This window comes from Lepisma saccharinum, chromosome 1 (genome assembly GCF_977018435.1).
Source record: "Lepisma saccharinum chromosome 1, izLepSacc3.1, whole genome shotgun sequence".
In the NCBI taxonomy this organism is placed as follows: Eukaryota; Metazoa; Arthropoda; class Insecta; order Zygentoma; family Lepismatidae; genus Lepisma; species Lepisma saccharinum.
The window spans coordinates 81,498,934-81,515,350 of NC_139229.1; the positions used below are offsets into that span (position 1 = coordinate 81,498,934).

The 16,417-nt window shown below is 37.1% G+C and overlaps 1 protein-coding gene across 3 annotated transcripts in view; it reads right to left on the minus strand.

Annotated features, from left to right (window-relative positions):
- Positions 1–16,417, minus strand: part of spg (dedicator of cytokinesis spg) — a 372,699-nt gene that overhangs the window by 61,910 nt on the left and 294,372 nt on the right. For all 3 annotated transcript variants that reach the window (XM_083133592.1, XM_083133583.1, XM_083133601.1), the window contains exons 7-11: positions 13,862–13,946; positions 10,046–10,081; positions 3,904–4,049; positions 2,700–2,781; positions 706–1,006 (exon numbers count right to left, since the gene is read on the minus strand). In XM_083133592.1, coding sequence (XP_082989718.1) covers positions 706–1,006; positions 2,700–2,781; positions 3,904–4,049; positions 10,046–10,081; positions 13,862–13,946 — 650 coding nt within the window. The remainder of the gene's footprint in view (positions 1–705; positions 1,007–2,699; positions 2,782–3,903; positions 4,050–10,045; positions 10,082–13,861; positions 13,947–16,417) is intronic.

Below are 16,417 nucleotides of genomic sequence, written 5' to 3' on the forward strand. Positions count from 1 at the left end.
AAGTCTTCTTGATTTAATCATTCTAATAATAGATGGAGATGAATACAAATTATGTAGTTCTAAATTATGTAACCTTCTCCACTCACCTGTCTCCTCATCACTTTTAGGTCCAAATATTTTCCTAAGGATTTTATTTTCAAATACTCTTAGGCAAACGGAATCGCATTTTTTGTTGAAGCAATGAATGAATGAAAAGGTAAAGCTATCCCCTGGGCATAACATCATGCCATGACGGCATATAGGAGGTGTAGCACTACCTTAAAGGTTCGGCTGGGTGCTTGGCCGACCAACGTCAGGGCAGCACTTTACAATTTTTCCTCTCCTTTCAAAAAACTGCCATGATATTCCAAAACCTAAAAAAATCACATCAGCTTTGAATTCATTCTGGAGAATTCACGTGAATCTTCATATTATTTGCTTCCGCTGTTGCCTAGACATTCTCTATAGTTTCATATCTATGTAAGTCCATTAAACTATTGATAATATATAGACTATAGCTGGAGCAAATCACACAAAGATGCACGTGAATGCTCTAGACTAAATTCTAAGCAGATGTAATTTTTCATATTTTGGAATATTGTAGCAGTTTTTCGAAACAAGAGGAAAATTCAAAAATAGCTGCCCCACCATTGGCGAAAGGTCCAGCCGAGCCTTAAGCATTATCTGGGCTTTATTTTACTTTAAAAAAAATTCACATGGACTTACCATAATTAGGCTGACCTGAAAGTGGATTATATTTGTTTGTTTGCTTTTTAATAATGAACTCGTGCAACTGATGAAAGTCTTTTTCTTCACTTTGGTATACTTTAAAGGTAAACTCTTTCTCCTCTGCATTCAAGTCTTTATTTAATAGCACTTCATTTATGTTCAACACCGCACAGCCATGAGGCCTCTTGAAGAGCTGCAATGAAGATTTCTTGGACGACTCCGAGTACAGCATCCTTCCCATCCTCATCACGTGGGCCACAAGATATATATCCTTATTTAGATCAGCATTACCAAGGTCCTGCAGGAAAAATTACAGAAAATTTCATTACTATTCAAATTGGTTACTACTTAATGAATTACCGTATTTGCAGGCGTATAAGACAATTAATTTTTCTCCTTAAAAATAGGTCTGAAAAACAGGGTGCGTCTTATATGTCGATACTCAGTCTTTTGATTACCTATATTTCGGGAAATTTTCTCTATTCTGAGTAGTGGTGTCGCGTGGCTTTTTCAAAAGTGTTATCTGCCATCAGTACGACAATTATGCCTGCTAAACGTTATCAACCCCCCTCCCCACCCAAGAAAAAATCTTCCATCTAGATTTTTGTTATTCGTTCTTTTTTGCAATCCGCACAGTGATTTAGCCACACTCCTAGAAAGAACTACCACTCATGAGACAGTTACCGCAAAAATCCAATGAATAGTGGTTGACCCTTGTCAATTCTTCATCTGTCTCTGTTTCTTTGCAATGAGGTGCAAAGGGGAAGAAGAACAACCACACCTTTCTCCAGTCAGTTTGATGTTTCTGTGGTGAGCAGACGACATAACTCCCTTCCTCCGGTGACAGTCAATGTGGAAGGGAAGCCCAGCTGTACGTACTACTGTTGCCTACTTAGTATTTTGGACCAAGGTTTGTCCAAATCACGAATCGCACCAAGGAACTACCTTTTCGTCTAATACCTAACTGGTCTCATTTGTAGTTAAATCCAGCCTTGGCTTTGCAGTCTACCTCTACTTGCTTCACAGAAATAGTATCCCCATTTTAGGCAGGATTTAGCTCTTTTCTGCCAATCCAGTGATAACACTGGCCTGTGTCCAGCAGTCCTCACCGGTAACTGGGGCCCTAAACAGGCATATGAATAACCCCTGAGCACACTTGCCCCAAAGTCTTTCCCTGCTCTTCTCTTGATTTGGCACCTTCTCCTCTTGTTACCTCTTGAGAGTAGCGGTACGGCCTCCCTCTTCTCTTCTGTCGGCTGCAGAAAAAAATATGTCCTCTGCAATATCTACTCGACGGCAACACTCTTGGTTAATGAATTTAACAATGTGTCATTTTATTGAAGCAACTTTTTAATTCTTTACATTTTGCTGTTACCGCAGGCCAGGCCGCTGATTCTGAGTTAAATGATTTCTTGCTTCCTTCCTTGCGGTGTGTTATCTTTCCTAGTTAGATTAGGTAAGTTATTTGTTGAAAGTAGTCCATCATATTACTTTATATTTGAAACACTGTAAATTAACTATAAATTCAGTGATAAAGCTTTTTCGGTCTTGTACACAGGTCCAGTGCAGCTGAAGAAAGTCTATTAATTTTTCCAACCTTTCCAATAGTATAAGCTTAGCATGATGAAGGTTATTTCTACTGATTTTGTATCCTTAAATTCAACTGATGACTGCATCATTATTGTTATATCTACCTAAAAATAAAAATATGCTATGTTAGAAAAATAAAAAAATGAACATTGTTACAACACCAACAATGTATGGTCACCTTGCTCTAGAGAGTAACTTCAATTATTTACAGGCCACTTCTGCAGGCAAAAATCTAAAGGTTTACACAGGCAGATAGTGAAGACCCATTTATTATCTGTTGCTGAAGTGTTGAAATCTAATTAACAGCTTACAAGGCTTACACGGACACTCCATGCTTGTTTGTTATGTATAAAACAAAAGACCAATATTATTGTTTAGTACAGGTGGTGCTGTGTACTTACCGTAAATATTGTGCAGTTGCTGTGAAGCTTCTCAACATAATTTGAAAAGCCTTCCTTTGATATCCTGACTAGAAATCGTTCACTGCAAAAAGAAGAAAACAAGTTTTAGTTTACCAAAGTTCATGCAAAATGCGTTCTTTCTTCATGATGATATGCAATGTTTTTCTCTATGTAAAGTAGTTGGAGAGTGAGGGGAATTCTACTAAGCCCCGCGACAGGTTAAGTTTGCAGCAGATTTTATGTTTTAAACCACGCGAGAATGGCGCTCAGCATCTCCCATGCAAGTCTTGCCTCAACTGCCGAGCTGTTCATATCACAGACAGTGAGAAAATCGGCAGTATTGCAGCAGGACTACATTCTGTGTACACGTTTGGGTCTGTTATATGCGAAAAGTTGCTGCAAACTTAACCTGTCGCAGGGCTTAATAGTTCTAACACACAGTAAAGGTAAAGTTCCCCATGCAATTTGCACCATGCCGTGAGGGTATGGCCACACACATTTAATGACCTCAGCCATGTTGGAGGCGATGTGATGAGCACCATGCTTTGGTCACCTTTACCCTCCCAGTTACCCATTTTTTTTTTTTAGGCTGGGTTAGCCCCAGAGCTGCTTTATGTGGGGACAAGGCTAACAATATTCCGACCTTAGATCATGCACCCCATGAATCAAAATCCACGTGACTCGCATGACAACCAGACACCCTACCAACTAGACCACCATGGCTTCCTAACACACAGTGGCTGTACCAAATTTTCTGATATGGGCAGGCCGAGTGTCACATCTTCAAATAAAAATGTATTTTGATATTCATATTATTTTTTCAAGATCCAAATAAGGAACATTACCATCATATTTATCAGTATCTAGATTGATTTTAATTTTCACCATGAAATTTGCCAATTATATTTTGACAGCGTGTGCTAGCAGGTAGGCAAACCAGATATTTGGTGCACACCTCTGTCTACACAGCACGTGTTCTATTCCAAGGTGTTACATACATCTTTTAAAAAAAATATATTAGAATATTAACAATAAAAATTCAACTAACAACAAAATACAACCTACTACATTTCATGCATAAATTAACAAATTGATTTGTGAATTGTCGGTAACATGTAAACTTTATGTAGGAAAAGATCAAATCATATGATTTTAGATAAAAAGAGACAAGTGAAATATAGCAAAAATGTAAGGAGCAACATACCTTATATATTTGGCTTTTTTAGTATCATACAAAGAAAAGTATATCTCCGTATCCTCCCCGATGTGATGGCCAAAGTCTCTCATGCAAAAGTAGAGGTGGTGGGTTAGGATCTTCTTCACTTCCTTTCTTTTGAAAGTCCCTCTGGCCTGGAAAAGCAAACACATGAATTGTAATTGCAAATGCCACCAAATCCTACCACAAAATAATGACAATTTTGTCTTTGGAGAATAAACAATAAAAAAAGAAAGGTTGACAGAAACACACTTGACATTCAACTGACAACAGGGTGTACCTAAATACCCACCTGTGACATATCAAAATTTATGTTTTAGTAAGATTACTAAGAATCATACCCCTAGTTACTGGTGTGGTCACTAACGCCAGCTATGACACCCATTTTACAAGTGTTGTGTGACTTTGGGAAGACCCTGCGTACCAGATAATGTTCAGATATACATGTTTTGAGTGTCACATGAGACTTGATGTACGTACGTCATTATTAGCAATTAATAACCCATGGCTCCAAAGACCTCGAAAGGGCCTGGGCCTATCTCCCAGCTGCCAGTCTCCCTCCCACAATCCTACCTAGAGGTGTGGAGTTCTTCAATCGTTAATGGGGTGACGTGGGGTTAGCACGTTGAACCCCCAGCCGTTGTAGGAGATTTCCGAGACTGGGTTATGCTACTCACTCGTAACTCCCCAATTTCCTCACAATTGTGAGTTGCCACCAGCTCTATACACAGGCCGAGAACCCAGAGACTGAACCCAGGTGGACTCAAACTGATGCCGTCCAGCAGTCGGAGCCCAAAGCACAGCACCTTAGACCGCATGGCCACGGAGAAGGACATTTTTAGCAATTAGTAAAGTTTAATTTCAGTCTGACTATATTTAGTAATGTGTACATACAAAAAAATATATATTTAGGATGTTGTCAAATTTTCCACCGATAAAATCACAGCCTTAACTTTTTTTTTTTGTCCTAAGTACTTGCCATGAGAATGGAACACATATCGGACAATATGCAGTACCTTTTTGAACCCTGATGTCCTGACATTACCTACGTTGAGGCCTGCTGAAATTCAAATTTTGCAACAACAAAAAAAAAATAACTTTCTTCTTCTTCTTGGTAAAGAAAAATTATAGTTTTTGGACTATAGGGTTATAGCCTAATCTTTACTGAACAAAACGATGTATCATTTGTAACTCAAGATAAAAAATATGATTCAAATCTTGTCGATTTTCAAATTTCCCACTTGAAAATGCTACCGATGTTAAGGCAAAACTGGAGAAATTGGCCTTGGTGTCTAAGGGTTAGAAAACCAAGGCATGCTGATGCAATAGCCTTTCATTGGTCAGTGAATTATCAACACACACCAACACCCTCCCTAAAACATCCTCAAAACTCGATTTATGGTTATTTTTTGCTTGAAATTTACCTTTACACACCCTTAAAACAATTGTGCACAGCCAATAAACTCCTGCATTGGGTGATGCATGCCAATGCACAAGAACCCATTATTAACTCTTTCCAAGCAGAGCCGTAGCTGTGGGGGGGCAGCAGGGTGGTCACCCCGGGTGCTGATGGAAGGGGGTGTCGAATGGCAAGAAGAAAATAATTGGAAATTACTTGTAATAAAGGATGCATGCAATCCCCTCGAAAGTTTTGGCACCCTATTAAAAGAACATCATTGCCTGTTTGCAAAGATATTGATTTGGTTTTTTTGCTCGCTGAGCTCGCATTACAAGCTCTTATTTTAAACAAATAAAAGAAAATAAATAAATATCCAATTTATATATATATATATATATATATATATATATATATATATATATATATAATTTGTTTGTTAGTGAGGATGTGTTTTACAACTTCTTAGTGAATAGTTCCAATAGTGTATGCAGTTCTAAAAATACTATTGGTGTAAACTGCAGTCTGCATGTCATAAAAAACTGTACTAAATTTTCCTAATATCTCTTCAAAAAAGCTATTTCATTTAAAAGAATACTTATGATGGTTTTTGGCTCTTTCAATGATCTTTCCAGGCAGCTTTCAAATAGCTAAAAGGTGTACAGGACGAGAGTACACGTCACTTAGAACAACAATAATAAATAAAAGTCTATGCTGCTTGGCATCAAGACACAATACTCGGACGTCTTTGATCTTTGTCAGTAGTGGCTGCATTCTCATGCGACAATGACCCATTCAGAGCATTACGATAAACAAAATTTGTGGGGAAAAAAAAGGGGAGAGTGACCGGGCAAAAGGGAATCAGAATTGACGCTCTCATAACTTCACAAAAGCACTCATGTTATTCTAGTTTAGATGTAGCTACTACGAACTATACACTCACTTTGCGAGGACTATTGTATAGTCAACGTGCTTTTGATGAAGCTGTGTGTATCCGAAATTGTGAAATTATTATGTGGTGTCTTCCAAGAAACTTTCTGGGGCTCAAAACAGGAAAAGGAAGAAGATATGAGAGAAAGAAGACATTAGAAGTGCAACGATTTTATCGATGTTTTTCAAGAAAAATGTTGAATCCACAGACACTAACAAAGATTCTTCAGCGTCAATCAGCAACTAGGTGGTCTTCAAAAGCAAATGCAGTACAATCTCTAAGTACCCAATTTCTGGATATCTGTGCACCTGAAAAGAGTCACTTGAAACAGTACACGGTGCCAAATGCATGCTACACAGCCTTAAGTAGTTTAACTAAATTGTGTTCTTATTCTGCTTGGCTGATATCTTTCGATCTATTAATGACGTTAACCTACGGCTACGAGAAAAGTCTGTCACAGTAGATATAGGTGTTAGTCACTTACAGGGACTGCAAAGCTTTCTGTCTGCCCATCGGGAAACAATTGTGACGAACACTTTTGAGGAAAGCAAACAGATCTGCGATGATCTGAACATTGCAAGCAGAGAACAACGTCCCAAAAAGAAAACCAAGTTTTTCGATGAAGTTGCAGAAGATGAAAGTGTAGCCATAAATGAAGAACAAAAAATTAGGAAGAGCTTATTTTGTGCACTGGATTCAATTTTGTCACAAATAGGCAATCGATTCAAGCTAATGAAAGGAGTTTTGGAGGTTTTTTCCGTAATTATTCCAAGCAATATGGCAGTTATGTCAGAAGAAACATTGAGAAAGGGAGTCTTTGATCTGGCTTTATTATACCCCGAGGATATCAACGAAGTGAGTTACTTCATGAACTGTTGTTCTTTAAACATCATGCGCAAGCATTTTTTAAAGACTTTCACTTGGAATGCTTGTCAGAATTGTCACCACTTGCTGCTCTCTCATTCATTCATAAAATATCATGTACTGAGTTGTTCCCAAATTTTGTCTCTGCATTGAAACTATTTTTAACTCTACCTTCGTCTATTGCATCTTGTGAAAGAAGTTTTAGTAAGCTAAAGCTTATAAAGAATTACTTGCGTTCTTCCTTGAGTCAAGAAAAGCTGACTAACCTGGCTATTTTGTCTGTTGAGAAGTACAGAATTCAATCAATTGTGTTCGATGATGTTATTAATGACTTCGCTGCTCGAAAGGCAAGAAGAGTGAAACTGTAGCTAGTATGTTCGCAGAGGAGAATTGTCAAATAATCATGTACTGATTGTAGTTCTTAATACGTTTTTGTTTTTATTGTTGTTGATTTCAGCTCATCAGTATAACATTTTGCAGTGTAAATAGGTTTTACTTTATAAATATTACATTAATACTGAATGACTTTAGCTAGTTTGTACAATGACTTTGAAGGGTATTTGAAAGGGTTTCATGTATTTTAAAAAACATTACATTAATGATCTTTCTTAGATATTCTTCTGCTACCTAAGAAATATATATGCTATTCATATGGTAAGATATATTTTTTTTTGCATGGATTAGTTTAATTTCTAGGATTTTCTTATCATCGCACACCGAGAGGTCAATAATGATCCTTGATCCTTGATTAATGGTCCTCGATTAGTGAGAAAAAGGAGAAGAGAAAGAGGAGACAGCTGTAGGCTAAGGGATGAAAAGGGAAATGTTGTAGAAGAGGATGAAGAAATATGGAGAACGTATAGAAATCATTTCGAGAAATTGCTGAACATGAAAAAAGGAAAGGAACATGAAGAAGTGAAGGAAAAAGAAAACAGGAAGGAAAAGTGAATTTCACACGAAAAGAAGTGGAGGTAGCACTGAAGAGGATGAAGAGAGGTAGAGCACCTGGAGTAGATGGAAGTGCCCGTGGAAATGATACTAGGAGCAGGAGTGATTGGTGTACAGTGGCTGTACAGAGTGTTGAAAACAGTGTAGCAAGAGAGAGAAGTGCCAAGAGATTGGACAAAAGGACTAATAGTTCCCATATTAAAGAAAGGGGGGGGGGACAGAAACGTAGAATGTAAAAACTAGAGGAATAACACTAATGTGCCACTCAGCAAAAGTATATGAGAAAATAGTAGAGGAAAGAATAAGGGAAGTAACAGAGTTGAGCATGAGAGAGGAACAGTATGGATTTAGAAGAGGCAGATCAACAGTAGACCTGATATTCACCATAAGGCAAATGCAGGAAAGGCACTAAGAGTATGGAAATTATTTGATTATGGCATTCCTAGATATAGAAAAGGGATATGATAGCATGGACAGAACAAAGATTTGGAAGGCTCTAAGAGAGAAAGGAGATAGTGTGTAGAGTGCAGAACACATACATGGCCGACCAGAGCTGTGTGAAGACACCACAGTGGGAAGAACAGAGTGGTTTAGTATAAGTAATGGACTAAAACAGGGAAGTGCTCTTTCCCCATTGCCCTTCACAATTACAATGGATGCAATTAACGAAGAGGTGGGGAAGAAGATAGGAGATGAAGAGATGAAGGCCCTGTTGTTCGCTGATGACTTAGTAAATTGGGAGAACAGGGAAGAAGTACAGAGACAGCTTGATAGTTGGAATGAGGAAATCAGAAGAACAGGAACGAAATTTAGTGCAGAAAAGAGCGAGGTGCTAATAACAAGAAACAGAACCACAAATGAACCAAGAATAAAGATGGACACGGAAGAGTTGAGGGTAGTGGAGAGCTTCAAATATCTAGGAAGCATAATTGAGAGAAGAGGACAAATGGGCAGTGGACTCTATCAAAGTGTTCGAAGATTAATATGGAACAAGGATGTACATATGAAATGCAAGAAGATAATATACAACACATACTATGTGCCAATAATTATGTATTGAGCAGAGACTTGGACAATGACAGAGAGAGACAAAAGAAAGATGCAGGCAGTGGAGATGAAATTTTTAAGGAGTATATTGGGGAAGACTAGAAAGGATAGAATAAGGAATGAGGAGATCCGAAAGACAGTGGGGGTGGTGAAGCTTCAGGACAGGATAGATCAGGCACACATGAGGTGGTTCGGACACATGAAGAGGATGGATGCAGAAAGACTACCAGTAAGAGCTTTCAATGCACAAAGAGTGGGAATAAGGCCAAGGGGGAGACCAAGATGTCGGTGGAAAGAGCAGATAGAGAGTGTTAGGAGAAGAGGACAAGATTGGAACACCGTGGAAAAAGAGGAGTGGTGGAAGACCAGGAAAAAATGGAGAGGCTTGACTTCTATGCCGACCCAGCCAGAGTGAGGAAACGGCGAAGGATGATGATGACAGTTCAAAAATAATATTATCACATACGTTTTAGAACAACTTCTTATCTTTTTGCAAACATTTTTGTGCCTGCTTGTATTGGGTACTATATTTAAAGCACACAAATTTGTAACTTGCTATTATGATTTTTAATTTCTAGTGACTGACAATGTAATTTATTAACTTATACAACCTTTTCTTGGATATATGTGCGTACAAAAGCATATTTTTGACATAACTTGTCTTTTCTATAATGGATACTATTTTCAATTAAAATATATGCATACTTTTTGTAGTAAATGTAAACAGACTAAAAGTACTACATAATATAAACTAATTCTAATTTCAATGTTAATAGATAAGAAAGACACATTAAATAAAAATGTCATTAAACTTTTAACGTTTAATTTTAACACACATTTGCTGTTACGTGTTTGTTTCCTGAGCTTATAAGGAGAAGAGGGTTGACTAAAACCAAATCTGCAGGAAGGATAGATATTTAATTATGAAATAACGAAATACTTACTGAGACTCCCTGAGAATTTTCGGCACTCGAGACATGCTGCAATAAAAAACAAAATTGATTAAATTTCATGTGTAGACAGTCATGAGTACGATACCTGGTGGGGCACATAGTGGTTCGGATCCCACTTTAAACTATAGGTCGAGTCTCGATTAGCCTTTCTGTGCATAAAGTGGACTTAAAACACCAACTCAATCAAGTCATGAGTACAATGCCCCCCCCCCCAAAAAAAAAAAAAACTGTCAAAGTTATAAGGAATTGTAATACTGTTTCTGAAGAAAATTGTGCACCCTTGTGGCTCTCATTCAATTCAGGAAAATAACAGGATTTTTCATGGCACAGTGGCATCACATTTTGCATCTTGAGTCTTGACCTTTGCAAAGCTTTTTTGGTTGAAAAGAGATTAACCCTTCGTCTGTACACTTTTTTTTTGTTACCTGGCTATACACCAGGGTCTAGCATACCTTGTCATTATATTCAGTCTTTGGATTGTCATAAATGAATATAAAATGTGCTAGAATACTGATAATATGACAAAAGTGTTAATGTACAAACAGGGATAGCACCATGGCTGTGCAAAGGGGTGCTTTTCTTCTGCACCCCTTTTTCGAAACCTTGTGACACGTCACTTCCTTCCTTATTGGTTTGTAAACTATGTTATGTCTTTGTATCTCATTATGTCGTTATGTAATAAAACATAAGTGTATCAACAAACATATCTACCTATAAAAATAACATTATGGTACTTTCTTTACAATTTCTGTTGAATTTTTTGATGTGAAAGAACAAAATATATTACTAGGCCTAAACGGTATTTTTTCAGAAAATCTTCACTGCACCCATTTTAATACATATTTGGAAATTACTCCAATTTTCAGTAAGCATCCAGAAGTGTTCCCTCTTTTGAATCTTGCGTTTAGTTTTACCTTTCTGACTTTGTACACCGTTAGAAACAATCACAAACCTTAGGTAGGTTATATTGGGTTCAGGTACCTTACATCTAGGTAACAACATGACCTGCATTGTCTATTGCACATGCGCGCAGATGGCACAAGATGGCTGTTTTCTACCTGTCGGAATACAGAAATTCAGCGCATCTTTCGCCAACGACTCTTTTCCCTCTTTTAAAACTTGAACTCCCCGATGGCGCACTCGCAGTGGTATAGTGGAACCACGAGCAAAACAACCTGCGCAGACCCGCAAATCCTGTGCGCCGTACCCCCGCGAGAAGGGGAGGGGGGAGAGTGGACCATGCTTCCTTATGGCTCGAGGTGGAGGGAAGAAGGGAAAGCTGCGCGGGGACTTCTCGTCCCAAGGTTTTTTTCCTTGTGGTCGATCTATAGCGTCGTCATCTTGTAATCAAGGGATCCCGGGTTCGATTCCCGGTGGAGGCACATAGTGGTTGGATTCCACTTTAAACTGTACGTCTAGTCCCGATTAGCCTTACTATGCATAAAGTGGACTTAAAACAACAAATCAATCCAATCCAATTCTTTTAAAACTTGAGAAACCATCCATTTAGATACTCCCGTGGCGGCGCTTGTGGACTCGACAACATTAATTACAGTTTATGTAACTCCTTTTGATTTCGCAAATATGTTGCAACATTGTAAACTAGCCTGTCCTCTAAGGGGCTTTCCAGAGCAGATTGTGGATTTCGTTGGACCCGGCATGATATGATTTTTGCATTTCAGAAATATGCAACCAAGATTAAAGAGCAAGAACATTTCAGTGCTTTAAAATAGTACACAGACAAGCGTGTTATCAAATTGTCTTCTCGTAGTGATTGCTGTACGATAAACAAAATAACCCCCACCCCACTCGGCTTTTAAAAAAACCAGGCCACTGCTCGATGTCGCATTCAGAAAATGAAGTCATTCGCCCAGTAGTTTCTCTTCGTTATAAACGTTAACGAGCGTGCGTAATACTACAGTTTACGATCCGCGCACCGCACGCATTTTCAAAGACCGGATTAAATCAAATGAACCACTGATAAACTGATATGAGACGGCACCGACAATCTACACAGTAATACTTTGTCATAATTGTTTTAGCTTAATTTTGCTGAGTTGGCACCACTCGTACTCTCAGTAGAAGAGTGGTGGGGAGGATGACGTAATAGGAAGTGCTCCGCAGCGATCTGCGCATATCGGGACTTAACTTGTCAGGCTATAAGATTAGTTCGAAATCCAAATTGTGTGGGATGAAAAAGAATTTCACGTTCTAATAACCAGGATAGTCTATTTTTCATTGTGCACTCAAAAATGTTTTCCAAAACTGAAATAAGTACTATATGTCTGTATGAGGATGCATGGTGCGGAGATTTGTTTGCTTTTAAAATTGGAACAACTACATGATTTTTCCATTCTAACGGAACTATGCCGGTTCGATATATATTGTTGTAATGTGAAACAAGAATATCTAATCCGGTATTCGGTAAATATGTTATGGCCTGGTACGAAATACCATCAAGACCTGGCGTTGTGTTTTTCACATTTTTAAAAATTGTTGTTAATTCCTCTCGGGTTACAGGTGGAAAATCTTTTGTAAATTTTGAGGGGAAATTCTCTTTATCATAATGTAGGTGAACAGATGGTGGAGTTAATTGGGAAAGAAATTGATGTTGCCAACTGTCATCTATCGGTCTTTTTTTAGGAGAACGTGGTTTGCGTAAAGAATTGAATTTATGCCAAACATTTCGGGATGATTCCTGCATGTCTATCGAATTACATATAAATGTTTTGCAGAACATTCACAAAATAAACCTTGGTACTACTCATATAATCTTCCAAGATCTGTTATTATTTTTATAATACGTCTACGTACAGGTCATGTTCGCACTAATGATCATTTAGCACGATTACATATTACAACAAAACAAGCCTGCACATGTGGAGAAGTTAATCAAGATGCCACACATCTCTTTTTACAATGTCCTAATTTCGACAGAGAACGGGATAAATTATATAATGGTTTGCGTCGCCATGGAGTTCCATTCCCTACATCTCTAATTGCCCTGCTCACGGATCCCATTCCTGCCACAATATGGCTTCTATATGGATACGCAAGAAGATGTAATTTGACGATATAACAAACAGTATATATATATGTTGTTTTTTCTTGTTTTTTTGTTTTTCATTCTTGTGAAAAATAAGTGCATAGTGAACTATATATATATTGCAAAAAACTTAGAAAGATGACTAAAATCGACTAACAGTTGATAGGGTCAGAAAAAAAAAAAGAAAAAAAGAAGAAGAATTATACACTGAACAATTTTAAAGAATTGACCTTTGTATATAAACGTTGATGCCAATGCAAATGTACACAATTTCAATACATTTAATTATAAATTTGAATATTTCTTATCTTGCTTGTCTGAAAGAACACATATGATTGAAGATATTTTTTTTTCATATTATCAGTCAGAAAATAACTGTTATAAATGTCAATTCAAAATATTGCACAATTTGATAATTTTGTCCTAATATTCAAATTGACTTCTTTAAACATCATATATATTAAAATTAGTTTAAATAGCAATTACAGACACATTTAATTGCATATGAATAAATTCGGAGTAATAATATGACCAAAATTATTATTACTATTGCACAAATGTGGAACTCTGAACTTAGCCTAACCATTTCAAATCTTAATATGACAATATATTAATTTTATTGTCATAATGATACATAGTTTGCTAATTTTTAATGCATATAAATCCTCAGTCTATTCATAATAATAATACTAAAATAATTATTCTAACTTTATACCAAAAAATAACTTTCACATCATATTAAGAGAATATGAATTACTTACAACCTGGTACAATTCGACAACACTCATCGAGTCTGGGTCAACCATTTCTGCTCCCATCCGAGGCACCAGATCCAGACCAAGTTTTCTGAAAGGGATAAGCAAATACTAGTTACTCCTTCTCATCGTTCTTACGTTGTAACAACCACGCCAAAGTAATAAATAGCCTCAAAATGTAATAGAGAATTTCATAAGAACTTCAATATTTACAATTTTCTCGATTATCAGAACTTTTCCCCTCAGAATCAGTGGCGGCGATTGGGTTCCAAAACCGGGGGGGGGGGGAGGTGCCAAAATTGGAGGGGTAGCATAGTGCGGGGGCAAAAGTGGCGAAAAGGGGGAGTGTTCAGAATGCATATATTACAATATCCATAATCATTTTAAACTCATAGACAGAATGGGAATAATTCCAATTTGTTTTGGCTGACATTTAATTAGCTTTTGACATACTGCACGTATTCAAATAATGTAGATTCGAAAACAGTTGATTTCTCTCATTGTATGGCCGAACTATCCTGTGAGAATCAAAGATGAATGTTCTGTTCTCCCTTTTGGTTGGCCCAGTCTTCTAACTTACAAAAATAAAAGTTATGACATTCCTAGGCAATGGCCACGTTTCCGTTGGGTACAAGAAATACGCTGATTGTGGAACATGTTCATTGGGTTTCTGAGCGAAAGTTCCATGTCAACTGCCCACTGCCAAAGCAAAGAGCGTTAACTGTGTACGTACACGTACGCCGTTGCTAATTGCTTCTCAAGCGAAATGTATTAGCATTTAATTTCCAACTTAATGCGAAGAACACGCATGTAAACAGTGTTTCTACTGCATCATAACACTGAAACTTCCAGGTTGCGAAATCCTGGGGGGAGGGGGGAGATTCCCCCCCCACCAACAATCTTGGCCTCAAAAATCCTCTCCACCAAAAGGTTCCAGGGGGAGAGCTTTTGTTGTAACAAACAAACGATAAGCAATTACTTTTAATTTCAAATATACTTTATTAAGAATAATATCGAAAACACACACAAATTAGTGTAGTTGTGACTGTGAGTGTTCAATCAATACGCACAATGAAAGTGAAACAAAAATGCAAGAAAATAATAACTATGAAATCTAATGGATTTATATTAACATAAAGCACAAACTAAACAAAAACTTTCACATAGTAAAACCACTTGAACTATTTCATAACTTATTAAACATCATTACCAATTAGTAAAGGAATTAGATAGCTGCTTTGCAATATCTGATATGTATACAAGTAACAAATTAATTTCCTTTATGTAATTAATAATAATAATATACTTTAATTGAGTAATTTATTTTTACTTTTAATAACACTACAAAATACGTATATCTTATTATTTACACATATGTTTGTGGGGGAGGGAGTTTGTAGATGAAGAACTTTCTCCCCCCCACACCAGATTTCAATGATTTCGCACCCTGGATACGTCAGTAACCTTTTATTTGTTTCAATATTATTATTTCTGGATAGTATGAACAAATGATTTATTGCAAAGTCAGAAATGAAAGGGTTTGATAAGGCTGTTGTGTTTTGCTACATATCTCCATATCGCGTCACTTTTCTGTTCAAGATTACTTGGCAACGTGGTGCTAAGCAGCAAGCAACACTAATTGCGCTTTTTTATGCAAGAAATTGGCAGTTTTTACATTCTCGTGAAACACTATTCTTACGAAGCGGTCATTATCTAATTGTGGACTTTATGGTGAGTCTCTCTTCGTGGATCTGCAGTTGCTGCTGGGACCTTTGTGTCGCCTCCCGTACCCCGTTTTGTCCCAGATAAATGACTTAACACATTTCAACTGTTTGTACAACGTGACCTGAACATGAACGTTCTATGATGCTTGTATGCACGAAATCTTAGGGGATTTTAAACAGTGATGTCGTCATTACAAAAAGGCGAGTACGGGAATAGAAACGTTTAACTTCGCTTTATGTTCGGATAGCCTTCAGTGCAAATGGGATCCGAACCAACGTGCAATTTTCCTTCAACGAACCCGAAACTCCTTGATTACAAGGCGTGCGCAAAGAAGAGGATTTTATCCTTTATTTTACATCACATGAAGAATGCAGTTTCTCTTTTGCAAAAGTTACTATAATTGTATTTTTCTTGTATATGTGAATATTTATTTTCTTTTACCTTGTGAGCATTACATTTTTTTTTCATATTCCCACGTTATGAGCCATGAGCAAGTTGACGATAAAAGGAAATACATTTTCATAAATGAAAAACACAAAAGATAATAAAATATTAGGTAGCAAATTATTTTAAAGTGTACAAACCTTGGAAAAAACGAATTTATAACAGTTATATATTTTTTTAGACTGCAAATTGACAATGTAGACAAGAGGGCAAGTCTTTGGAAAGACACATCTTCCAGAATTTCTTATTACATCAGATCTAAAACTGGATTTTACTCTAAATGTTAGAAATTTTTACCAAATGTAGGACAAAGGAAGGTCATTGCTTTGCTTGATTTTGAGGGTTAATGGTCTCGGAAGTATTCATCAAGTTCGAAATTACAGCGCCGTTATG